Below are 27,423 nucleotides of genomic sequence, written 5' to 3' on the forward strand. Positions count from 1 at the left end.
GTGATACGACGGGGACTGGTGTTACCGCTGTAGCAAGGCCGTTGGAATAGCTCCTAGCAGTTTGACTTAAAATAAGAGAGGGTTCCAACATCATGGAACGATGCGAAGGTGTCTACAATACTCAGCTGCAGCTACAAAAAGCCAAAGATGTGGATCGAAGCATCTCGTTTCTCAATTCACATTTCTGCGTCTACTGCCCGTGCAAAACAGGAACTATATGGACCAACCTTTGGCAGCTTCTCCGGGTCTCCTGGGTGCCTGGGGATGAGTTTCTGAAGGCGTTGGAAGCCATAGTCGATGGTTGGCTCGTTTAGCGCTGCAACAGTAAACATCACATGTCAATACTGTACGCATACTCTCGAAACTTTTTGTTGTCGCGCCACAGAAAAGCATACGAGACGTGAGAGTTACTTTTTGGTTGATTCTGAGACGTTACAGGAATAAATTTTTAGTTGAAGAAGACTCTCTACGCACTTTTCGGCTGAAGTTTACAGAGAATGGAGATTTACAGAAAAAGAGTCTGTGAAAAAGATCAACAACGTTTCTAAGTTTCAAAACAAAATTTTTATAAAATAAAGAAAATAAAACAACACTGGAGTCAGTCATCAAATACATGTAGTATTTGACTTGTACTAAAAATATCGTTTCAGGTTCAGAATTACACTTCTTCGTCAGGCAGTTTCCATACACGCAATAATGTGTAGTGAATATCGTTGGCCGCTCGTTGTAACTCTGTAGCTACTCACTGAAGAACGAGCTTTAGTTAAGCAAATCTTGACAACGATTTACATGAAAAGGTTTCCTACTGTCAACGAACGCCATACGTGCGTACCTTACTGGGACGCGAAATATTTAATATAGTTTCTAGTTTTCAGTGTATAAACACGTCTCTAGAGAAAACATCTGAATGTTCGATGAATATTGGTTAACTTTAATTTGGACGATTAGTTATGTAGCAGTTGTTGTCTGTTAGCAATGAATCTTGGTGTATACAGCACAGGATGCTTGTCACTTTACCACGCATTAGCTGTTTGTCGTTTCTCATTTTCACAAAGATGATAGAGTGAGTGAGTAAAGAAAAAGTGCTTCAGTTCTATGCTACATGTGTAGTTAACGAAGACTCAGATAGTGTGAAGAGGGCTCTGGGGTTCGATATAGAACTAAGCTTTAATGTTGCATGTAAATACGTCAAAATAGCGTGCTAAAATGAACTACACGCAGCTGAATCCAAGTCGTCTGCCTCGAAATGTTTAAAGATAAATTATAACGTTGTCCCATTATTGCTGTTAGACATCAGTTGTAGCAGACAGTATCGCACATTACACCTCATTGGTGCCGCTTAATTATATGCGAAATTAGCAGATTTACCTAGTTACTTGCTAACAGCGCAGCCAGATTGCTTTACCGGTAGTTTAACAGATTGTAATTTTCATTGCAGACCACTAGGTCGTAATTAAGTGCAGGCTAATACTCGTGGCGAACGTTAGCCTGAGGGACAAAGGAAATCCTGTTTACATGACATACAAAGTTGTTTTATTGAATCCATTTTGAAGGCAAACGCGGACAGTATTTGCTGAGTAAACGCAGAAGCCGCGGTTAGTTGCGCTCTGCGCCAACAGGTGGCAGCAACTGTCGGAGTGGAGCATTATTCTGTTGCTCGTACCTCCCGTCGCCACGAGGTGTCCATGTCTTGCTGCTTGGATTTGATTTGTACGCTCGGAGATACCTTCCAGTAATACGATAGGAAAATTAAATTTTTTTACTTAAGAGTTTTGGAAAAATTTTCAGGCTTCACGCAGTGAAAACATAAAACCGGCACTCAGACCACGAAATTTGACGATTTGCAAATAGGAAGCTTCCTGCTTCAACTGTCGATTCGGATTTCCCCCTTAAAATGAGTGGTCGCCATTAATCACTATTTTATTTCATTTTCTAAATATAAAATAAAAATTATCTCTTCTGCATGAAATTAAAAATATGATGTTTCTTCTGGAATTTCGTCTTTTTTGTGTCAGAATAGAATGAAACCGAGTAGTTTATTTGTTGCATCAGATTGAGTGGATGGCTAAGTGTACGGAGGGGTCTGACAGAACATAAAACACACATCAAAATAAGTTTTACATCACCCTGGCTCCCAGAACTCCTGAAGATACATCTTGACTGTGTATAGTGTATCAGAGACACAGTCTCTTTGACTGTTCAGAAATGTCACTAAACCAGCCCAAAGATGAAAACAATCATGCATGAGCAGCGCCTATTAGACGGAGGGGGTCCGACAGCCGATCAGTTCCAGTCATTCCACCAGGGTTGAGGTACACGGCTAGTGTTGCCTGTAGTTCAACCATGCCTAGACGGTCAATACCGCGGTTCGATCGAGTCCGCATCGTCACTTTGTGCCAGGAAGGACTCTCAACAAGGTAAGTGTCCAGGCGTCTTAGAGTGAACCAAAGCGATCTTGTTCGGACATGGAGGAGATAGAGAGAGACAGGAACTATCGATGACATGCCTTGCTCAGGCCACCGAGCGAGGTGGCGCAGTGGTTAGCACACTGGACTCGCATTCGGGAGGACGACGGTTCAATCCCGTCTCCAGCCATCCTGATTTAGGTTTTCCGTGATTTCCCTAAATCGTTTCAGGCAAATGCCGGGATGGTTCCTTTGAAAGGGCACGGCCGATTTCCTTCCCCATCCTTCCCTAACCCGAGCTTGCGCTCCGTCTCTAATGACCTCGTTGTCGACGGGACGTTAAACAACACTAACCCCCAATTGCTCAGGCCACCCAAGGGCTATTATTGCAGTGGATAACCGCTACCTACGAATTATGGCGCGGAGGAACCCTGATTTCATTTTTCACTAAATTTTCTGGGTTGCTAGTAACTGGTCTTTCCGTGAGGAGTTACAAAATAATAGTTCCTATTTTTTCGAAAAACTAGTTCGCTGAATGAATGATGATAGTGGCTACAGCTATTAGCGCTGCTAATTCGCTCAGCTAAAGCGTACTTTTTATGTCATTCAAGTCTCGAACTGTTGGGGACCTTCTCATGAATTTTCACGATTTTTTGTCAACATCTTGATGAATAGCATGAGGATGAGTCGAGGTCACATACATATTTGAGCAATTATACTGTGTCTGATTGTCGTGGGACTCAGCACTAACTGTTTCTCGACCAGCACCTGCGATTAAGCTAGAGTGCCCATCATTATTTTCAAATGCGATATGTATTCGTTCAGAACGGTACTAACGGGGCTTATCACCTTCATCCGTATACCAATAAACCAAGAAACAGAAGCAACTAGTTTTTCGCGACCTGGCCGCGGTACTTACAGACGTAGACGAAGCGTCCCGGCGCGCCCTTGCAGAACTGCTTGGACTTGTAGGACAGCGTCACCTCGACGACGCCCGGTATGTGTCGCGGGGGCGTCTGCACGCGGATCGCGTGCGACGTGATCAGCTGCAACACGCAAACCCACAGAGCTCCACATCGTCTGTCTCCGCACTTTCCTGGAAGCTTCAATAAAAGTCACATCTTCTGGCTACCCATGGTCATTGCGCATCGTACTATTTTGATATACATTTTTTGAGCAACCAGTGTACTTTTCATTTCGCTAAAGACTGGATAATTCAATGATATATTATAACACGTAACTTTTCACAGCGTCTCTCTGAGCTCTACAACAACTATGATACTTCTAATGTAAAATGAAACTATTTCAGATAAAGGTTGTTTGGTTCCAATAACCCTATCTGCTTGAGCTACTGAGAAATCATGTGAATGATTAGGAGATCTGTATGGGACACAATATAGTGATATAGCTCTTTCGTAGATCTGATAAGAAAATACGTGGAAAAAAGATACAAAGTGCGGAATTATCGTTGTTGCGGTCGTTTGAATAATGTGCCTCATGGAGGTTTAGAATACTCTCCAAGGGAACTGGCGCGTTGGTGACAAGAATACGTAATGTTTATGTCACTCTCAGCGGAGGAAACTCAGGGTAGCACGTAATTCAAATGAATGCGGCAACAGTAGAAAAATCCACATATCCAATGCATTATTACTCCGCACTTCTTTTTTGTCAGATCTACAAAAATGAGATATCTCTGGTTTTATCTCTTAAGGATCTGCTGTTCCGTATCCAAAAACTATAGTCCCATACTTTTAAATGTTAATAAAAATAGTGAAAAAGTTAAACATTTACACCACAATGACTGACAACAGGAAGGGAGTGTACGATTCCTCATTGGTAGATTGCTTGATCTGAAAGACACGTTTAAAGAATTTTTCATTTTCAAGGCAAAACTGCAGCAAGCAAGCGCTGTGCAAGAGAAAAAGCAACGCACTGGCCCCAGCTTTCAACTAGTTCAGTAATCTCTCCCATGAAAGGAAACTTTGAAAAGCAGTGTGGACTTCTACGGCGGTAACGCATAGCAGATAAAGGACCTCTTGAAATTCCTGCGTGCATTGTAAAATGCCACTGAATGCCGAGGAACCTGCGCTTTAGTGTAATGAACACTACCAAATACATGTTTAAACTTTTCGGCTTTAAAAGCTGTATTATGCACGCAGGAAGGGTGACTATGTGGACGTTACGGCTATGAACAGAGGTCTGCACGTATGTGTGATATCTGCATCCACCCGCCTGGTTAGTCCTGAGTGTTAAAGCGCCATTTCCGCCAGTTGTTTAACGACCAGGGTCGGTGCGACGACCAGCTTGGATTTGGTTTTCAGGCAGTTTCCCGCGTTCCAATAGTTGAATACAGGGCTGCTGCCAAAACCCCAGAACAGTTTCACGATTCGCTAACATTTAGAAAACTTTACCTCACTTTTACATGAATGGCACTGCACGCAGGCCGTTGGGGTGGGCATATTCCACCCCGGGGGTAACTGGGTGGCAGGCCCTTAAACTAATCGTGCCAAATCCGTTCAACTCTGCGTCGATGAGGGACAAAGGCGCAAGAAAAAGAAGGCAAAAAAGCTCAGATGCAATATATGCTTCCACAAGTACCCGATTTGTATCTCTAAATCTTTGATCGCGTATAGCGGTATTCAATTTTCGTTAGCGACTTTAATGACCTCCTCAGAGTCCTGCTGGATTAAACCTGCTGAAGTAGCTACACCTGGCTTTGAAATTTTGCTGTAAATTAACAGCTGGATGTATCTGGATATCAAATGGCACAAATTTTGTGAGACCTGAGTTTCTCCCGGCATATACAATGTTCAAATAACTTACGGGAATGCAGCCGGGTGACCTCATCGACAACTGCCAATTTTTCGACAGCTGACCATCCTGTCATTTTCAAGGCAAAACTGCAGTAAGTGAGCGCTGTACAAAGGAAAAAGCGACGCACTGGCATAGCTCTTGTTCGTGAAGGGATCCACTACACTCGTCGAATTGTTTTCAAGGAATATTGTTTCGACTTCATTTAACAATTTCTTCCAAAATGTTGGGCTATTTCTTGGGATTGGCTGGACGATACTTCATGGTCGCGGTCTGACTGGAGATTTCATTCAGTAACTGCCCGCCATTTGGCGAAGGTTGGGCGTTTCCGTGGCTACGAGACTAATTCTATATCTCGACGTTCTGCGATGAATCTCATGGAGAAAGGTTTTCACTACACAGCTTAATCTGTGCTAGGGAAATGCTAAAATTTTGCAAAACGCCAAAGCATTTGTCAGTAGCTGATTTTATGAATTTGTCGAGTACACACAGGAGTAATATAACGACAGCTGGGAGGCTGCTTTACCTTCACTTACGGTAGAGTTGATCTGGTTATTTTACCCGCGGACATGGGCGATGCTACAGTTATTATGACAAGCTGTATTTCATTAAAAACATGCAGTGTTTAGATCTGATTCATCATATCGCAGGCTCGGTGCTGGCCCCACAAAAAGTTTACGTTAGTTAGGTTTAAGTAGTTCTAAGTTCTAGGGGGCTGAAGACCACAGATGTTAACTCACATAGTGCTCAGAGCCATTTGAGCCATTTTGAACGTAGAGTTTACAGTATGTCTGTATGTATGTGTGTATGTACGTACACACATTAAAAAAGTTTTGCGCCACCTCGGTTTCGAGAGTTCAGGAACCTGTACAGAAAATTGGATTAGAGATCAACATAAACATCATTTCCGCTCTCTTTTCTATTCACGAAAACCACAAATTGCATGTTGTACCACCATACAGGGAGACCTTCAGAGGTGGTGATCCAGACTGCTCTACACGCCGGTACCTCTAATATCCAGTAGCACATCCTCTTGCATTGATTCGTGCCTGTCTTCGTCGTGGCATACTATCAACAAGTCCAACAAGGCGCTGTTGGTCCGATTGTCTCACTACTCAACTGCGCTTCGGCGTAGATCCCTCAGAGTGCTTGATGGATCATGTCGTCCATAAACAGCCCTTTTCAGTCTATCCCAGGCATGTTCGATAGGGTTCATGTCTGAAGAACATGCTGGCCAATCTAGTCAAGCGATGACGCTATCCTGAAGGAAGTCATTCACAAGATGTGCACTATGGAGACGCGAATTGTCATCCATGGAGACGAATGGTTGCACTATCGGTCGGAGGATGGCATTCACGTATCGTACAGCCGTTACGGCACCTTCCATGACCACCAGCGCCGTACATCGGCCCCACATAATGCCACCCCAAAACAGAAGGGAACCTCCACCTTGCTGCACTCGCTGGACAGTGTCTAAGGCGTTCAGCCTGACCGGGTTGCCTCCAAACACGTCTCCGACAAGTTCTGGTTGAAGGCATGTGCGACACTCAACGGTGAAGAGAACGTGATGCCAATCCTGAGCGGTTCATTCGGCATGTTGTTGGGCACATCTGTACCGCGCTGCAAGGTATCGTGGTTGCAAAGATGGACCTCGCCATGGACGTCGGGAGTGAAGTTGCTCATCATGCAGCCTATTGCGCACAGTTTGAGTCGTAGCACGACGTCCTGTTGCTGCATGAAAAGCATTATTCAACATGGTGGCGTTGCTGTCAGGGTTCCTCCGAGCCATAATCTGTAGGTAGCGGTCATCTACTGCAGTAGTAGCCCTGGGGCGGCATGAGCGAGGCACGTAATCGACAGTTCCTGTCTCTCTCTGTGTCTCCTCCATGTCGAACAACATCGCTATGGTTCAGTCCAAGACGCCTGGACACTTCCCTTGTTCAGAACACTTCCTGACACAAAGTGACAATGCGGACGCGATCGAACCGCGGTATTGACCGTGTAGGCATGGTTGAACTACAGACGAGCCGTATACCTCCTTCCTGGTGGAATGACTGGAACTAATCGGCCGTCGGACCCCCTCGGTCTAACAGGCGCTGCTCATGCATAGTTGTTTACATCTTGGTGGGGGGGGGGGGGGTTAGTGACATCTCTGAACAGTCAAAGGGACTGTGTCTGTGATACAATATCCACAGTCAACGTCTATCTTCAGGAGTTCTGGGAACCGGGGTGATGCAAAACTTTTTTTGATATATATATATATATATATATATATATATATATATATATATATATATATATATATATATATGTGTGTGTGTGTGTGTGTGTGTGTTATCTTTCCGGAATTGCTCTGCAAACCGACGGTTTAAATTCTAAATTCCCTTGCACAGCGTTTGCTTGCTGCAATGTTGTGGTCGCAGGTCGAAATATCGGCAGTTGTTGACGACGACACGCGTCTGCATTCGCGTAAGTTATTTGCATAAATTTTATTTCTACATCTAAGAGAGACATCCAACATTTTGATTGCTAGCCGTATTTAATGCATTCTTTATGCCAAGAAACCTAGTACCTAATTTTTACATTATATAATTGCTTTTTTCCCTGTCATAAGAAAGTAACAAAATTTATACCAAAATATCAATTTACATTTAGTTTCTGCTACTTGCTTATAGCCACCATGATTCACATATACAAAAAAATATTGACTTAGTTCCTATCATTTTAACTCCGATGCAGTCTTCAGCATGTTACTCGAGTACAATAAAGTGTTGTGAGTAGCCGGACGCTCAGAACTTGTGCATCGCAGTCAGCGACCATCCATTGCAAATTTCGTGAAGAATAAGACTTCAGCAAAAAAATATCAGTAGATGCAGACTGCAAATTTTCAGCTATCCTGCAACCGACACGTGGTGTCGCTTCGTGCAATCCTATATATTTATAGGAACTGATATCAGTAAATGAAAACCATATTATAATATCAACAGTATCCTTTAAACTGTAATATATTTACTTTTGCGGGTACATTCGGCGTTCGCGCAGACCCCTAGACATGGTCACTACTGTGTCCCGTAGAAAGCAATACCCTCGTTTTTTCACTACTAACATTACACTTATACACTGTACTTAGTAGTAAGCATTAGACTTGACTTACCTCGCTCCATACGAGCATGGTCCCGAAGACGACCTGCAGACCGTCGAAGAAGTTGTCGCCGATGATGATGACGGTGGAGCCCCCGGACGTCCAGCCTTCACTCGGACTGATGGCCTTGATGCAGGGGGTGGCTACGGGAAGGGGAGGGTACAAGCCTATGAGACAGGGGTGTACCACAGTGAGAGACGGCCGTCACAGGATAAGAATAAGGCGCCGCGCCTGGTACGGGACACCGGCTGCCGAGAGCCCTGGACACACCTCAACAAGCTATTACCACGGGAGAATCTGGCGTTGGTGAGTTTAACGCTCCTCTTGATTAACTAATACGAACTTAGACTCTGCATTCTGTGAAGGCAGTCCAGAAGTGATCTTCGGCAGCATGCGACCCGTATGACAGGACAAACACATTTTCATATTAGCAGTAAATAAAAGCAACTCTTTTTTAAGTATTTGCGGTTCAGTTGTTCACAAACGGAAAGTAACATCTTAGGGAAGCAGTTTACTTAATTATAAATGGAAATACATTTAAATGGTAACATTGAATGACTCATAAAGGGAATTAATTATCGAAAATAGGGCAGAAAGAAGACCGTAAAACATCACAATAAGTGCCAAAGAAAATTGTCTTATGCTTCAGTATCGACGCTAAAAGTTAACTCCCTAATTGATGTTGAAATCCAAGTGTTGTCATGTTTCACGAGTGCAAATAGTCAGATAGACACTTTGCATTTTCTTGACTAAGTGCGATCGCCGTATCTAAAAAAGAAAAAAAGAAAGGAAAGAAACTTATATTCAGATAAACACTGCTAGAAACTGTCTTATGTCCGTAGTAGTTGTAAACTTAGACAGCTCTCTCTAGTAGCAACACTGAGGAGATGCACAGGATGCTCACCCCTTCTACGTTCTGACGCAACCATTGGCCAAGAAGCATTATGGGCTACTGAAAATAACTAAATAGTCGAAACGACTATAGTCAGTACACAAATGTTGTGTGAATGTTGACTGATAACCGCTATAGTCAGATGAGCTCACGGACGCTCACCACCAACAACATGTATTCCCTTATCTGTATAAAGCATATAGAGCACATTTACACACTAAATTCAAATTATTTATGCATTATTTTTCAGGTATGCTTTATTTAACTACCCGATTATACGAGGGTTTTACATACTGGTATGCAAAACTGGAAATAGAAACGAAATTATCATGACGCGCTCGGGGAATAATTCATAAAACAGTAAAACGTTCTGTGAAATGATTTCTCTAAAAGTAAGAAATAAAAGAGATTACAGAAATATTTGACGTGCCTTTGAATGATGCTCGAAATCATGTAGAAGCAAATGAGGGGCGTAAATATTTTTTTTTGTATTTTATGGCAAGCGAAATAATTCACGAAACATTTGAACGATTTTTCCAATTGTTTTTAAAATTACAAACTTAGCTCAGAAAGAGTTAAGTCTAATATATTTAAATATCGATAGATATTCTATTATTATTAAGAGTATACAGATCAATAGAAACCAGAGAGGTTTAAAACTATGCTGTAACATGATACTTATTTTACTTTTTCAACATGAAAAAACAATTTTCACAATTTCTACACCAATCAAACTTTTTATACGCAAAATAGCTAGGCCTTGAAGAAGTGATGTTTTTGACACTTCATCTACGTAGCTAGCAGCGTCTGTTTGTGGAATATTTCAATATACATTCAAATCGCTAATATGTATTCCTTCATTGCCACGACATTACCAAACGTGACACCATGGTGGTCAATTTGAAACTCCGTTTCTCTGTTTCCCACTTCTGTTGGGCTACAAAATTTCGGACAAAAATTTTCCCTCTGATCACTAACAAATCTGTCTACTTTCAAGTAATTAAATCTGGTCAGTTTGATACCTGATTTGTTCATTTCCCACTCTTCGTCTGGCTATGAAAATTGGGATAAAAATCTGTTGCGCAATTTCTAAATAGACGTATTTTCTCGCTGCTCAAAGATTTGACCAATAAGGTTTAAATTAATTACCATAATTACGTTTTAGTTAAGGTATGTGACCACGGAGGCTGCCTGCTAACGTGGAATTGTAAAAGTACAGTGTAAAATCAACGTTATAGCTCAAAACTTGACAAAAGGAAAAAATACGGAACGTCACTTATCTCTCGAATTTATTTGCTTAATAAGTGAAAGAATGAAACTAGATTTCAAATTCGTCGTTCCTGTTTTATACCGCTGACGTAAACCTCGACTTCATGATTAAAAACTTCCAGTCAGGGAAGCTGAAGAATGAGAACCGTAATTTCGGAATCCCGAGATGACTTTCCATTTAAACAGATCGGATCTGCGCTTCTCGGTGATCTAACGTCGGTAACTTCGTTCCGTAGGGTGTGTGCTTGTTCTCTAACTATGGCTGGCAGTTATTTTCGGAAGCCATAATCCATCGGCCGCCAGCTATGGCCGGCGGCGTCGTCTCCATAGCAACGGCTCGCCCACCCCTCCTCGCCCCCACAACGGCCGCTCCCCTAGCGCTTCCGGCGCGAAGGAAGCATTGTCGGCCTAGTCTGCAGGTCGTCGGCAGCTGCGTTTCAAGCCAGCAGCCATTTCATTTTCAGTACTGGCAGGTACAAACTTATTATCACTACACAGAGCTTTACTTAAAGCAATTGTACGGTTTAGAATTGGACAGCTATTTGTTGATTGTGCTGTACAAGAGAGAAGCAATTTGCGTCTACGGAGCTTAGTCGAATGGCATTGTACTCTGCCGTGAGATGTGTCGTCAATTGATCTGCTCTGCAGAGCGCCTAAGTCTGAGACCTCCACATTCTGTAATGATGCAAGGACGTCCAGCACGCGAGAGTGGCACGAGAACAGCCGACCAACTTCGTCGCTTCCGGGATGGCACTGACAAGGGAACCTCCCCATCGCACCCCACTTAGATTTAGTTATAAGTTGGCACAGTGGATAGGCCTTGAAAAACTGAACACAGATCAATCGAGAAAACAGGAAGAAGTTGGGTGGAACTATGAAAAAAATGAGCAAAATATACAAACTGAGTAGTCCGTGCGCAAGATAGGCAACATCAAGGAGAACTTGAACACAGGAGCGCTGTGGTCCCGTGGTTAGCTGAGCAGCTCCGGAAGTAGAGGTCCTTGGTTCAAGTCTTCGCTCGAGTGAATTGTTTTAATTTTTTATTTTCAGACAATTATTATCTGTCCGTCCGTCCGTCCGATGCGAGGTAACTGCGCCCTAGTATGGGGACGCTACACCTAAACAAACATCGAAACACACGACGTCAGTCGACTACAGAGCACGGAAGAGAGAGTATTCCTTCGCTGCTTTGGACGAGAGATAATTAAATACGTGAGATGTATTACGTGGGCAATATGAATCCAGCAAATATAGGTCGCACGGTTTTGAGGTGCGGTCGCAAAACACTGATGCTAAACTTATTACAGTGAACAGAGACGTCAATGAACGAACGGACAGATCATAACTTTGCGAAAATGAAGGAAATAAAATTTTCACTTGAGGTAAGACTTGAACCAATGACCTCTTGTTCCGCGACTGCTCACGCCAACCACGGGACCACGGCGCTTCTGAGCTCACATTGTCCTTGATGTTGCCTATCTTGCTCATGGACTACTCAGTTTGTATATTTTGCTTATTTCTTTCATAGTTCCACACAACTTCTTCCTGTTTTCTCGATTGATCTGTGTTCAGTTTTTCAAGGCCTATCTACTGTGCCAACTTATTACTAAATCTGAGGGGGGTGCGATGGGGAGGTTCCCTTGTGAGCACTATGGGACTTAACATCTATGGTCATCAGTCCCCTAGAACTTAGAACTACTTAAACCTAACTAACCTAAGGACAGCACACAACACCCAGTCATCACGAGGCAGAGAAAATCCCTGACCCCGCCGGGAATCGAACCCGGGCGTTGGAAGCGAGAACGCTACCGCACGACCACGAGCTGCGGGCAGTCATGTGAAGATAGTAGTTTTACAAGGTTGATATCGGTCATGTATAAATATTTATGCGATCGATTTATATATTGCTTCCGGATGTAAATAAAAACATTAAGAAGCATAGCAACCATAATAGACATCATACCGATTTTAATGTTTCCATCGCAATTAATTCTGTAAATGATGCCTAGTTCGCAACATGCGTATACTGGGCGTGTTCTGTTGCTTTCGTACCATTAAACGCTTTCTTGTTTTCAAACTTGCAAATTTCTCTTACATGAAGCGACGTAACTGCATCGCCTCTGTTTAGTCTATGTTAGCTCTTGCAGCACTGACATCGTAACAACTTACTCGGTACTGTGTTGGCTGTCATGTTTTCCCCAGCCATTGTTTTTAGTGAGTGTACCTAATTTGAGGAAACGGGTTTAGATAAATGGAAACACAAAAGCCTTCCAGGTAACATTAGTAGTTTTAACTAGTAACCGCCCGAGAGGAACAGACTTTATAACAATTGGTCGATCGGAAGTAATAAAGCCTGCAACGAAGTTCACTGATCTGAAATTGGTAATGGAGAAATGAAATTTCTGTGATTCTTTTGACATGATGGATTCATAGTATGTTCTCTTGTCTGTAAAAACCAAATGGCAGAACAAATTGCTGTATATCGTCGAGCCATACTGAGGTTTATAGAAATCTACCAAATTTCATACTGAGTTGTATGTTAGGCAACACAGTCATTTACGGCGTAACAAGGTCTTTGTGTGGCAGAGCCAATTTTGAAAGAAATGAAGAGGAGACACGAGATTCATGAAGAGCGTCAGGGAGTAGTACGCCGGACGACCAACGTGCAGTTGTACTAATGTCGCTGACGTGTATGGGGTCAGACAACATGAAACCTTCATTACTAAATAAGGTAGGGCCCTGCATACAGGTTACGACGTAAAAACGACGGCAAATCAAGACATTAAAGAACAAAGCTAATGATGGTAGGCAGAGATTTTATTAAAACTGAATGTTTCACCGATACGTGTTGCATAAATTTAATTTATTGCACTATGGTCCATTAAACCACGTCAATAGATTGTCTCTATACGTTTGTGTTCTAGCTCTATACTCTATCTGTATTACACACATCTTGGAACGCCTTTGAAATTTAACATTCCGCTAGCACATAATTTCTACATTATTTTGTCCATTATAATTATCCGGGCTGTTATGCCGTGGTCGGTTGATGAATTCTATATCGATTCCCAACGTTTCGTCTCAGACTGCGGGAGACATCTTCAAGGGGGTCCGTAGCTCAATGGAAGGTTCAACACACCCACTGGCTCGCTACTGACTGCCGCTAAATTCCGTGTCCTGCCAAGGACGCTCGCAAACCACTGGAAAAAGCTGGAGTGTATAGGATCCCGTGCAGCTGTGGTGATGTTTATGTGGGTACCACTAAAAGAACTGTTTCTAAACGTTTGGAAGAGCATAAGGGAAATTGCAGAAGAGGAGAAACGGAACGATCAGCTGTTGCGGAGCATGCTTTCCAGCCAGGGAACCACAATATTCGTTTCGAGGAGACGCAAGTACTAGCGGCCACAAGCGGATGTTACGAAAAGCTCTACAGGGAGGCAATCGAAATCGCTAAACACCCTAATAATTTCAACCGTAAGGAGGAGGGGTGTGAAATTAAACGGCATATGGATGCCGATGTTAAAGAAGATGTGTACCACCCGCCCACTACTGGATGATGGCAATGGCGATCGACGGCGACGGACAGCGGCCAATTGCACTGACGTTTTCAAAACACGTGACGTCACGCCGCGGCGTGGGAGCGCGCGGACACGGAATTTAGCGGCAGTCAGTAGCGAGCCAGTGGGTGTGTTGGACCTTCCATTGAGCTACGGACCCCCTTGAAGATGTCTCCTGCAGTCGGAGACGAAACGTTGGGAATCGACACAGAATTCATCAAGCGACCACGGCATAACAGCCCGGATAATTATAATGGACTTGATATTTCCGGTCGTGAAAGTCTACATTTTAGTATTCTACATTATTGCTTCTAGTGAGAAAATCCATCACTGTTTACCGACAAGGAGGTAAAAGTAACGAGTTTCTATGATGCGTGAGGCACTCTTACAGCGGAATAAGAATTATTTTACTTTTAATTATTAACGTAATCATTTTAATGCACTGATTATTACTGATTTACTTATTTATTTTACTTGTCCACGAGTTAGGTAACACAAAATAATAAAAACAAAGTACAATAAATAAAAATGCAAAACAGTAAAACAAAGCAATAACTAATTCTGCAAGACACTATTGATTTTCTATTAGATGGGCAGTAAGCTTCAGACTTCTGCTGCCTTGATGGCCGTATCACTTGCTGTGTTAGGATCGGATAGGTTTCTGCAGACCAGGAGGTGTTGTGTGTCCTGCAGGTCACAACACTCACAGAACTCGTCTTCACTCATCAATCTGCACTTCGTGAGGTTTTAGCATCGTGCACTCATGTCCTGATTCAGTTTAGTGCTTTCTATGTCACGCACGGCAGATGAAATCCCGTGGCAGGTTCCTCTTTGAGGTTCTCCTCAACCCACTCGCTTTATGAATTTTGCCACAGCTCTGTCCGTCGAGTTCCAGCTCCTGTTGAAATTGCTGACGTTGTGCGTTTGAAGCTCCTTCTTGACCTTAGCCTAGGTTTTTGTGGTTCATGTTCGAACAAGGCGTGTCTGTGATCGATTTCCTGCTCCTTTTTCTCCATTTCTGCGGCTGTTCTTCTGCGGGTGTCAGATGGCGCTATGCCTATAATTTGATAAATTTTTGTACTACGAGATGGTTATAGGCAGCCTGTCAAAATGCGTCCAGTTTCATTCAACGCTGTGTGCACCTGTTTATGGAATACCGGCAGACTGGTGCTGCATATTCCGCTGCACAAAAGCCTGATTGCAAGGCATACGTACGGAGGACGTTTGGCTGTGCGACTTAGGTGCTGCCGGCCGCTGGTGGCCGAGCGGTTCTAGCCTTTTCAGTCTGGAACCGCGCGACCGCTACGATCGCAGGTTCGAATCCTGCCTTGGGCATGGATGTGTGTGATGTCCTTAGGTTAGTTAGGTTTAAGTAGTTCTAAGTTCTAGGGGACTGATGACCTGAGATGTTAAGTCCCATAGTGCTCAGAGCCATTTTTGACTTAGGTGGTGGCAGTAAGTTTACGTATGATGTTGTTGCGGGCAGATAATTTTTGCTTTGTTTCTTGGCAATGATTTTTGGATGTGAGACTACGGTTCAACATCTTATTTTGCAGTATCGTTTTGGCATACTCATTCGTATACGTTTCTTTTAAATTAGATGGTACTATTCGTAAGCACGATCTCAGAATCCTGATAATTTCGGTCACTTTCAGGGCATGATTTTGCTACTTTACCCTCTGCAGTTTTTCAGAGTATGGGCTACGTGTGTATAGGAAAGACCCAGAGAGTAACAAAACACAATTTCCGTTGGGCATTTCCTTGAGATGTGCTAGTTTTCGTGCAGGACGTTAGACACCAGTATTATTTAACATTGTTATCCTGCGACCAGATGAAAAGCAACTAACGTCTATGTTGTCGCTATAACCCAATCTTCCTTGGAAATTTGAGCGTAGGAAACAAATTTTTGGTCAATACGTTTCAGTCTGAAAACCCGGCGTTAAAAAAAATACTTACCGTCAGTCGAGGAAACGTCTCTTGTGGTAAATATTAGATGTCCTAACTAAAGGGAAAAAATCGCAACACCAGGAAGGAGCTGTGCGACATAAACGGACGCTGGTCGGCGTGTTTCAAAATCCGAAAGATGATGACTCGCGCCGTAAGCATAAGAGTGGAGGTACTAGCGCCGCTATGAGGATGTAAATCAGGTTTGTTTTAAATACACGCTGTAACGACCGTGAGCGTTGAGGTTGGACGTTGTGAGCTGATGTCAGTCAAGAATCCCTTTAAGACGCCAAAGGCGCCATTACCAAAAACTCAGTCATTCGTGTAATAGAGCTACGAAAAGCTGCTTATTCTTTCCTAGGTATTCCAGAAAGACTTGGCAGGCTTGTAGCCACTATACATGATAGCTAGCAGTGGTGGTCACGAGAATGCACTACCGCAAGGAGACTGGACCCAGAACGGCCAGTGGTATTACCAAGAGGGGGGACAATCGTGTCGGGCGTATGGTTCTGGCGCATCGTACTCCGTCTGCCACAGCAATTTTAGTTGCAGTTGGAATCACAGTGACACGACAACTGTTACAAATCGGTTACTTCAAGGACAGCTCCGAGCAGACGCTCTGTAACGTGGATTCCACCGACCCGAAACCACCACCATAGTTCTGTGGTGTCAAGCGGGACCTCACTGGAGTGCAGGGTGAAGGTCTTTTGTTGTTTCTGATGAAAACTGGTCCTGCCTCGGTGCCTGTGATGGCCGTGCGTTGGTTTGAAGCAGGCCAGCTGAGGGCCTCCAACCAACCTGTCTGCATGCTAGACACACTGGACCTACACCTGGAGTTACGGTGTGGGGTGCTTTTTCCTAAGACATAAGAGCACCCTTGTGGTTATCCCAAACACTCTGAGTGCAAATTTGTACGTCAGGCTGGTGATTCGACCTGTTGTGCCGCCATTCGTGAAACGCACCCTAGGAAATGTTTTCCAACAGTATACCGCTCACCCAGATACCGCTGTTGTGACCCAATATGCTGCACAGAGCGTCGTCATGTTGCCTTGGCCTACTCGATCACATGTCTGCAATCGAACACATACGCAACATCATCGGCTGACAAATCCAGCGTGCCAGTTCTAGGGGACTGATGACCTCAAATGTTAAGTCCCATAGTGCTCAGAGCCATTTGAACTATTTGAAAATCCTACGTCATCCACAAACAGCATTAACCGTCCCTGTGTTGACCCACCAAGTGCAACAGGCTTGGAATCCATCCCGCAAACTAACATCTGGCACCTGTATAACACAAGGCATGCTCGTTTGCGTGCTTGAATTCAACATTCTGGCGGTTACGCAGGTTATTAACGTACCAGCATTCTACAATTGCAATGGTTTCTCTCGCACTTACCGTACCCAGTGACATTTGGAATGTTATGCATTTAAATATGTCACCCAGACAAATGTATTCCCAAAATTTCATTACTCTACGTTAATTATTTTTTAGCGTTGCGATTTTTTCCTTCTGTGTATGAAACACAACAAAAGTAAATTTCAGTCAATAACATAACGTACTAACAGCGTCTAATAGGGAGCAACGTAGAGCTATTCCTTCAGTCCAAAAGAAATTTTGGTGGAACTGTTTGCTTCCTGAACCTTTGTTGTGTGTCTCGGTATTGTTCGTTGTCAAGGAGGGTACGAAGGCTGAAATACAGAGGAGAACTGCAGCGGCAGGCTGATACAGAATGTGTACAGAGCAGTTCACGGACGCCATAGTGGTGGCAAGCAGGCCGCGGGGCCTCCGCGTGCTGTTGACGACTCCCAGTACGCATGCGGCAGCGGCGGACTCCGGCGCCGATGAGTGGCCGCTGCTGGAGGGAGGCGTCCGGGGGCGGCGGATGAGATTGGATGGGGGCGGCAGTGCGGCGGGGCGCACGTCACTCTATGGCCACCCAAATCCATCGGCTAACAGAAAGAAACACGCGGCGGCCGAGAGAAATCAGTAAGGGCGCCAGCAGCCGGGCGCCGGGGAAGGACACCGCGCCGATCGATAAGAATGTCCCGGCCGGGAAGGAGGCGCCGAGGGATTGGCGCCGCCACCGCCCACCGTCGCCCACCGCCGCCCCGGATGAAAGGACTTTACGAGCGGCAAAAGTAATGAGGTCCTTTCAGACGTCCCGCACCGCTGTGGCGCTGCCGGCTTCCCTTGTCTCGCCGCGGAGCCAGCGCGGAAAAAGGAAGTGTCTGCGCCCGCAGCGCCGACGTATGCAATCCGCGCGACGACTTGGGCGCGTGGCCGGCCTGCCGCTCATCACGACTCGCCACTGCGCCGGCGCACGCATTTCAGTCTGCGGCTGCACCGCACCAGACTGTAAACAAGCCTCTCCGCTGAGTTCTTGTCTTCAGCCACTGATTTGATGCAGCTCTCCACGCTAGTCTGCCCTGCACGAGGCTTTTTTCGTATCCACAGAACTGCGCACCTTACATCCATTTGAACCTGTTACTGCATTCAAGTCTAGCTCCCTCTCTCTCTCTCCTCCCACACTCCATTACTAAATTAACAATTTCTTGATATATCAGCGTATTTCCTATCAAGCAATCACTTCTTTAGTCAACTTGTGTCACAAAACTCTTTCCTCGATATCTCGATTCACCATCACTTAATTAGCATAATATACTCTTTCCGGGAGATCCTCAACTGTTGCTAAAATTGTTCATCTTTAATAAATCCGCTGCAATTTTACTTGACAAATTCTTTATTTGGATGAACTCGTACATATGACCAGGCTTACAGGATGTAAATCTCAATCTCAGGTGCTCAAAAGAAAAAAAAGCAAATTTATCAAGAAGCATGTGAGACCCTGTGCGGGTGAGGCATGCCTCAAGATATACCCTGATATTCACATTGACATCTGACCTGTTAACGTTAATTAATTTTATGAAGGATCTTCCTTAGGTTTTTCTTTTTTCTTTTTTTGTAGCGCCTAGAAATGAGATTTTCATCTTGAAACCCGGGTCGTTTGTACGATTTTATCCAAATAGACGATTTGTCAAGACATGTGGAGCAGATTTATGCATCATAAAAAACCTCTTCATTAGTTACTCAGTTTGCCCATCCAACTGTCAGCATTCTTCTGTGACACCACAACTCAGATTTTTCTATCATTTTCGTGTTTCTATTCATTATCGTCCAGACTGTCAATGGCAAGGAAAGAGTTTCTGAAGAAGAGAAATTCGTTAACTCTCATATAGATTTAAGTGTTAGAAGTCTTTTGTGATGGTATTTGCCTGAAGTGTAGTCACCAATGGAACTGAAATATGGACGATAAATAGTTTAGACAAGGAAAGAATAGATTATTTTGTAATATGGTGCTACAGAAAAATGCTGAAGATATGACGACTTAAGAACTAGAATTGGGGAGACAAGAAATTTGTGGCACAAGTTCAATAACATTAGGGATCTGTTGACAGGACACATTCTGAGACGTCAAGAGATCACCAATTTAGTACTGGAAGAAAGTATGAGGGTTTAAAATCGTAGAGGGGAACCAAGAGATGAATACAGTAAGCAGATTCTCAAGGATGTAAATGGTTAAAATGGCTCTGAGCACTATGGAACTTAACTTCTGAGGTCATCAGTCCCCTAGAGCTTAGAACTACTTAAACCTAACTAACATAAGGACATCACACTCATCCATGCCCGAGGCAGGATTCGAACCTGCGACCACAGCAGTCGCGCGGTTCCGGACTGAAGCGCCTAGAACCGCTCGGCCACCACGGCCGGCTCAAGGACGTAAGTTGCAGTAGTTATTCAGAGATGAATAGGCTTGCACAGGATAGAGTAACATGGAGAGATGGATCAAACCAGTCTTCGGACTGAATACAACAACAACAACAGCAACAACAACAACAGCAACAACAACAGCTGATTTCCAAGTTCTTTCCTGTCACAGAATTAAAATGCCGCTGGAATATCTTAAAGTCTTCATTTCTTCACGCTGAAGTATAACCGCCGGCCGTGGTGGCCAAGCGGTTAAAGGCGCTACAGTCTGGAACCGCGCGACCGCTACGGTCGCAGGTTTGAATCCTGCCTCGGGCATGGATGTGTGTGATGTCCTTAGGTTAGTTAGGTTTAATTAGTTCTAAGTTCTAGGCGACTGATGACCTTAGAAGTTAAGTCGCATAGTGCTCAGAGCCATTTTGAAGTATAACCGTCTTCAAAAAAATTCTCTTCAGTTTCTTTTACTGCTTGCTGAGTGTGTGGTAACATGATCAATGCTAACCGCTGATGCAGTGATTCGTTGAGGACCAACGGCGGACGACAACACACTATGTGCCCGATGCGCCACAAGACGATCTGCGTGTCGTTTGTCGCTAAGCATTCGGCACTGCAAGTATATTAGCTAGCTGGTTACAAATGTAATCGTTATCAGACAAAGTAAATTATAACCACTATTTCAGACATACTGCAAGCTGTTTATTCCTAATGCACGAAAACGGCGATTCCGGACATGATGTTCCTTAACCCCAATGTCTTAAAACTAGAATTTAGAAGAACTCGGCGTAATTTATTCCGTGTATGTTGAGCGTTTGGTTGCGCATATGTGCAGCGTTAAATTGACAAAATAGGTTTGAGGTTTACCTAACCGGAATAGTTGCTAGAATATGTGCTACACAATTAAGCTCTTTTGTTGAAAAGTCTACAGTTACATCCAGGAGTGGGTTTCAGAGCTATACATATCACAATCCTAAGGTACAGTATCGTTTTTGTTGAGAAAGAACCCCCAAAGACGTGCTTAAGGGTACTGACAGAATCAAAAGTTTTGTAACCAAATGATGTGCTTAAAAACGCCCTTAAAAGAAACGTGTAGGTTCTCATCTTTTATTTGACAGCAATTTCTAAACAGGCAAAAAGAGCCTAATAAATAATATTCAAACACAGTGGAAGAAAAAATTTGCCGTCGTGACACGTCGAGGGAGGTGTACACAGCTGCGAAATCTTGACCTGGCATCTGTGATAGCCAGGCACCAATCAGACAGAGCTACAGTTTTCTACAATAGGTTCTTGAACAGTAAGAAACAGTAGTCCAAGCTCGGGAACTACAACAGAAAACTCAACCCAACGGATGGTAGAAAATTATCTATATTTACTCAGTATCTCATGTTTATGACTGTCGTCGAAATGTGGAACAGCAATGACAAGCTGCTATACGAATTTTAACTACTGTATGTTAAAATCTGTTGTTGTAATCTATCCGGTAAGTCCTTTTTTCCAATTTGTCTGAACACTTCATATGAGGCCGGCCGGTGTGGCCACGCGGTTAAAGGCGCTACAGTCTGGAACCGCGCGACCGCTACGGTCGTAGGTTCGAATCCTGCCTCGAGCATGGATGTGTGTGATGTCCTTAGGTTAGTTAGGTTTAAGTAGTTCTAAGTTCTAGGGGACTGATGACCTTAGAAGTTAAGTCCCATAGTGCTCAGAGCCATTTTTGAACTTCATATGACTAGAAAAACCTGCTTGATGCTCTCTCATCCTACTCGGAGGTTTCTATGATGAATCGCAATGGCTGAAAGGTACACTCGAGTTGTAAAAGAGGTTAACATTAGACCAAGCAAAATTTGGTATTACATATTCGAAAAGTGCTTCCAGGACTATTCAATACGACACTGCACTCGTTAACTTAAGACAAGGACTCTGACAGCGGGAGACGGCAACCCATCGATCAAAAGGCGGTCCGACCAGAGGGATATGAAACACGCCCCTCTATGTTTACGCTTCACTGAAATATCTTTACGTGCGAAAAGTAGCAGCTGACTCAAAATACATAAATGTGTGAGGTCATCCACATAAGAACTAAAAGGAATCCGTTAAATTGGAACTATCACGTAGATAATGTTGTGGGGACGGCGAACCAAAGACTACGTGTTATTGGCGGGACGCTTTGAAGATGAAACACGTCTACTAATGAGACTGCATATACTATACTTGTCCGTCCTCTCCCGGAGCACTGCTGCGCAGTGTGGGATTCGCATCCGTTAGGACTGAAGGAAGCCATCAAAAATGGTTCAAAAGGCTCTGAGCACTATGGGACTTAACATCTATGGTCATCAGTCCCCTAGAACTACTTAAACCTAACTAACCTAAGGACAGCACACAACACCCAGTCATCACGAGGCAGAGAAAATCCCCGACCCCGCCGGGAATCGAACCCGGGAACCAGGGCGTGGGAAGCGAGAACGCTACCGCACGACCACGAGCTGCGGACAAGGAAGCCATCGAAAAAGTCCAAAGGAGAGCAGCCCGCTTTTTATGAGAGGCGTTCAGTAAGTAACGCAATACATGTTTTCCTGAAAGCAGGTTGGTTTTATTCAGGATTCCAATAAACCATAATATTTCCCATTCGTTTGGCTACAAAACCCTATTTTTCAACACAATCACCGTTCAATGCGACTATCTTACGCCACCTTACGGCGAGGGCCGTATGCCCGCATGGTACCACTAGTCGACGTCGTGCTGCATCAATAACCTCCCCATCATCCACGTAGTGCATCCCGTGAAGCGCATCCATCACTGGGCCAAACAGGTGGAAGACGGAAGATGCGAGATCCGTGCTGTAGGGTGGATGAAGAACAATCCAAGGTTTGTGAACAGACTTGTGTAAGGCCTTGCGTAATCAAGGAGAAGGAGGAGTTCGTTTGCATTTTTGTGGCGTCAAACACGCTGAAATCGTTTCTTCAACTTTCTGATGGTAGCATAACGCACTTCAGAGTTTATCGTTGCACAGTTAGGGGCGATGTAAAACAGAGTAACTCATTCAGAGTCCCAGAAGATCATTGCCATAACTTTACCAGCTGTGGGAGCGACTTTGAATTTTTTTTCTTCGGAGGAGAGGTAGTGTGGCACCACTCCATGGTATGCCGTTTTGTTTCCGATTCGAAATGATGAACCCAAATTTTATTTATTGTGAAGATGTTCAACAAAAAACTGTCCCGATCAGCCTCGTAACGCGCAAGCAATTCCGCACAGATTGTCCTTTGTTTGTCTTTAATTTATTCTGTTAGGCGCCGAGGAACCCAGCTGGCAGACACATTTGAGTATCGCAAGTAGTGACGAGTGTGTCGGCACTACCAATAGAAACGTCCGTTTGAGCAGCGATGCCTTTGATTGCGATCCTTCGATCACTTAGAATGAGAGTGTACGCACATTCCTACACTGCAGGTTTCACTGATATGTGCAGCCGGCTAGCACGTGGGAGATCGGACAGGTTTGCACGACCTTGCAACGATAATGACAGACGCCCCGCGCAACGATTCACTCTGCTTTTGTTCGCTGCCAGGTCTCAGTAGGCATTCTGCAAGCGCCTATAAATATTTACGATGCTCTGGTTTTCTGCCAAAATAAACTCCGTCACAGCTCTCTGTTTGGAACGCACCTCTGCTATAGGCGCCATTTTGAGGGCTTCGCCCCTCCATCTATTGGAATTTCATCAAACTATAGCGGCTGAAGCGGCAACATTCAACGACATCCAATAACAAATTCCGCATTTTTTCGAGATGTATGCCGAGAAAAACGGCAGGAGGAGAACCACAGAAAATTTGCCGCACACAGCGACAACAATTCTTAAAAAAACATGCTATAACGTACAATAAATAAGGTAGTATGAAAGTAACCACAGAAAACTATATTCAAAAACCAAACAGTAAAAATGTAATAAAGTGTTACTGTGTTTATATAACTGTACTATTACTGCAAGTTTTAGATTTAAAGAACCAACTGATGATGGCGATATTTGTAGCTGAAATTAGTTTGGGGAATAAATAAATAACAAAAAGTGGTTTGCATCAAGGCGGACTCACAATTCCCATGTTGTTGATTCTGCTCAGATTGTGAAAATATCTTGTTGGCGCTTACCTACATAGGGAGAAATTATCACCGTAATAAAACAAGAGAAATCAGAGCTCGCACGGAAATGTTTTAGTTGTCGTTTTTCTCGCGCGCTGCTCGAGCGCGGGACGGTAGAGAAATTGTATGCAAGCGGTTCGATGATACCTCTGCGAGGCACTGAAGTGTGAATTGCAGGGCAGTCATGCAGATGTAGATGTCTTGAGGAAAGTGCCAATATACTTGCTTCGACAAGGCAATGGCCGATTCTTTCCACTGTACTGTCCAAACACTCCAATTTTGAGCTGTCTTTCCTTCCGCCAGACTATACGTAAACAATGGCAGTTCTCCAGAATCCGTTTCCCGGCGTCGCCTGGCGCTCCGGTCGGGCGCGGCTGCAGGGGCGGCTGCGGCGCGTGCAGCCAACTGCTCGCCTTGATCTGCCGGCTTACCGGCGCTAATTTAAATACGTAAAACTGTTACAGCCCGGCGGGGCGGCCCGCCTCCGGCGCCGGCAAATAGCGACGCGAGTTTTTTGCTGCGCCAATCAGAAGGCGGCGGAAACGGCGCTGGCAGCGGCTGTGGAGGCTGCAGAAGTTAATCAGTTTTGTCGACGGAGTCTTGAAATTAAACTGCTGCACGGCTCAGGGCTCCGAGCTGCCGAGCAGAAAATCATCCTGAGAGGAGGGCAGAGGGGCGCAATTACAGCAGCTCTCGCCCCCCGCCCATCCTCTCAGTAGCGCCGGCACCGCGGCAGCCGGCGTAAACACTCGTCGCTCACCTGACGACAACTGTCATCGCGTGCAGTCGCCGTTGCGCGCTCCCTGGTGATCACCTAAAACTACAGTCGCAAGCTGCGTTATAGATCACATTATGCAGGGGATCAACAGAGGCACTGTTCCTTTTGACAGTTTTCCGACGCCGATTGGTTTTCAGGGGAATACTAGTTCCTATGATTTCATCGAAGCAAGTAAACAGCGACACCGTGAAAACAGGATGCAGCAAATGTCAAAATGGCATAAAGTGTACTACATGCTTGGATTTCTTTTTCATGTTGCATTTGGACTACTAGGGCCGTATTGCTCCATTCATGTCATTTAGCTGTAAGCAATCAGACTGCAAACAGTAAATTAGAAAAGAAATTGTTTTAAGAAGAGCTATAAATGAAAATAGGACTGAGTAGCATATGCCCTTCCCAAGCATTGCCTAGTGATGGTGTAAGTATGACCTCGATCCCGACATCCCTGTGCAATGCCTTTCAAGGTTACTTACTAAGGTATGTTGATATGATAGGTACTTAATTCTAGATTCTACATGGTGTTCGTATACTACGTGATAAATGATTAATATTCATGTGTCTTGTGTGCGCTGTGTGTAGTCTTATTCTAACTTTCAACATGTTTTAAGAATCTATGCCTTACAGTAATAGATTTAAAGTGGCGCCTGTTACAATAACCGGCCAAGAATATGTAACATATGTTTCTTGGTTTGATCTATGTTTAATGTTCCTGTACTCGGATGTCTACATGTTCTTCGTGTGTTATTTACTCTGTTCCGCTGATGGAGCAATCTGTTGCGCTGGAGTCCTCATCTGAACCAACACAGTCGTCTCTCTGACATCAGCTACGATGCCTGTGAGGTCTCGTTTGTTTATACATTGTGTGATCTGTCTTCGAGATGTGGTCAGTTAGTTCATTCAGTCCTCGTTGCTGTGAGTCCATGAGTGTGTTTTGTAATATTTCTGTTGTGATTCCTGTCATTTTTCCCCGTATGTGTGAGAACCGCTCACAGTACAGAACAATATGCTCAGGAGATCCATGATCACCACATTAGCAGTTGTCGTCCACAGAAAGTGAGACACGCTGTAAGTGCACTGGATATGAGCCGTGATCAGTCAGGAAATGAACCATGCTAGGACCGGGATTGGCACGATTCATCCGTAACCGTTTCCTGATGTTCGGGAAGAAGGTTTATACTCGACGGCTTTTATCATTTTGGTCTCACTCCCACTACCAGACACCCAGGCGTCACGTGTTTAGTTGACGTTTGTGTTGGACGTCTGCCTCTGTTATCCCACTGATGTTGTCATGTCCTGCCCCCTTAAGCCAGCGGCCTGCGGTCCGATATCTAAGCGTTATGTCCATCGAGAAGACTCCCAACATCATACTCAGCGCCTCTGTTGCGATAGTACGGAGTGTCTTGACAGCCTTGAGTGCACCGTTTATCCAAGCTTCAGTGCGGTTCTTTGGTCCCTGTAGAAACGTAGGTGCCCACACAGTAGCGGTGAAGCTCACCACCGATTCATAGCGAATGTAGTGGTATGCTCTGATGTGTGCGATTGGTCGTTTGTACTTACAGTGTTAATGAGTGCAAGTTTGCAGAGTATTTCCTCCGCTTTAATGGTAGTTGTGTAAAATGGTTTGGGTGAAACTATTTTTTTTTCATACATGTATGCTACCACACATCGTGTGGAAGTTTCTCTTCCAATGTTTATGTTGTGTATTTTAATCGATGGGTGTCGCTGCGATGTTCCTTTTAGTATAAGTAAACTGCCTTGGGGGTGCGAGTGTTAGTTAACTTGCGTTGCGCCTGTACTGTATAGTGCTGGGGTTCCACTGTAGTCGCTAGTGACGATCAGTTGTCTGCGAAAACCAGTGCTAACAGATTATTGGCGTGTCACACCGTCAGTGGGTGAGCACCCATCTATGAGATTTATGAGGGGGCAATTACGATGTCCCTAATGATAAATCCGCAAACTTAGCCTTTGTGGCATCCTTTTGTAATCTTCTTGAGTACTTTCCGGTTTCCTGTTTGCCACTCTGCGACTCTTTTCGTGCAATAATCGAGGAAATTATTGTAAAGGATTGCAAGTGTCTGAAGGTCATGGAGTCGAGCAAACAATGCAGGCCACAAAAATTGTTGAAGGAGTCTGCAATTTCGATTAAGATAGTGACAGCATACTTAAATTGAGTGTGCCCGATGATATGAAAGACAGTATTTATTGGATCGTTTTTTTGGCTTGTCTACTCTGAACCCATACTGGTGGTGGCTCAAGGCCGTACAGTTCTCCGTTTTTCTGCAGGCGGCTATACAGGAGCTTCGGAGTTTATAAGGCACGTAGGTTTGTAAGACTTAGGTTCTGAGTTTTTTATGGTGACAAAATTGGCTCTTGTCCATGATTATGGTACTCTAGCCAGCCACAGGGCGTCATTTAATAGGCCTGCCAAGTAAGGTGTTTTTAGTGGTGCTGTGAATGTGTCTAAGTGAATGTTGTCTGGGTGGAGAGCTTTCTTTTTCTTCAGACGTCATCCCGTGCAAATGGGTATGTAACTCTTTCATTTACGTATTTGGTCTTTGTTATGGTGTTGTGCTCTTCGTGGGATCATCTTCCGGGAGTAGTTTACCAATTTTCAGCAGAAATTGCGACGTGTTTTTCCACCCTTGGGTTATGTTACCATCGTCTTCTCTTAATGTGGCCAGAATAAAGGGACATTTTATCTTTTCAGCCATTATTTTATGTGGTTGACCCGAGGTTG

General features: G+C 44.2%; 1 protein-coding gene across 1 annotated transcript in view; it reads right to left on the reverse strand.

Annotated features, from left to right (window-relative positions):
• Nucleotides 1-27,423, reverse strand: part of LOC126120829 (transcription factor collier) — a 483,991-nt gene that overhangs the window by 36,116 nt on the left and 420,452 nt on the right. The window contains exons 9-11 of the mRNA XM_049915080.1: nt 8,371-8,525; nt 3,325-3,451; nt 228-316 (exon numbers count right to left, since the gene is read on the reverse strand). Of these exons, the coding sequence (XP_049771037.1) occupies nt 228-316; nt 3,325-3,451; nt 8,371-8,525 (371 nt within the window). The remainder of the gene's footprint in view (nt 1-227; nt 317-3,324; nt 3,452-8,370; nt 8,526-27,423) is intronic.

The sequence above is a fragment of the Schistocerca cancellata genome, chromosome 1, assembly GCF_023864275.1.
Source record: "Schistocerca cancellata isolate TAMUIC-IGC-003103 chromosome 1, iqSchCanc2.1, whole genome shotgun sequence".
Classification (NCBI taxonomy): domain Eukaryota; kingdom Metazoa; phylum Arthropoda; class Insecta; order Orthoptera; family Acrididae; genus Schistocerca; species Schistocerca cancellata.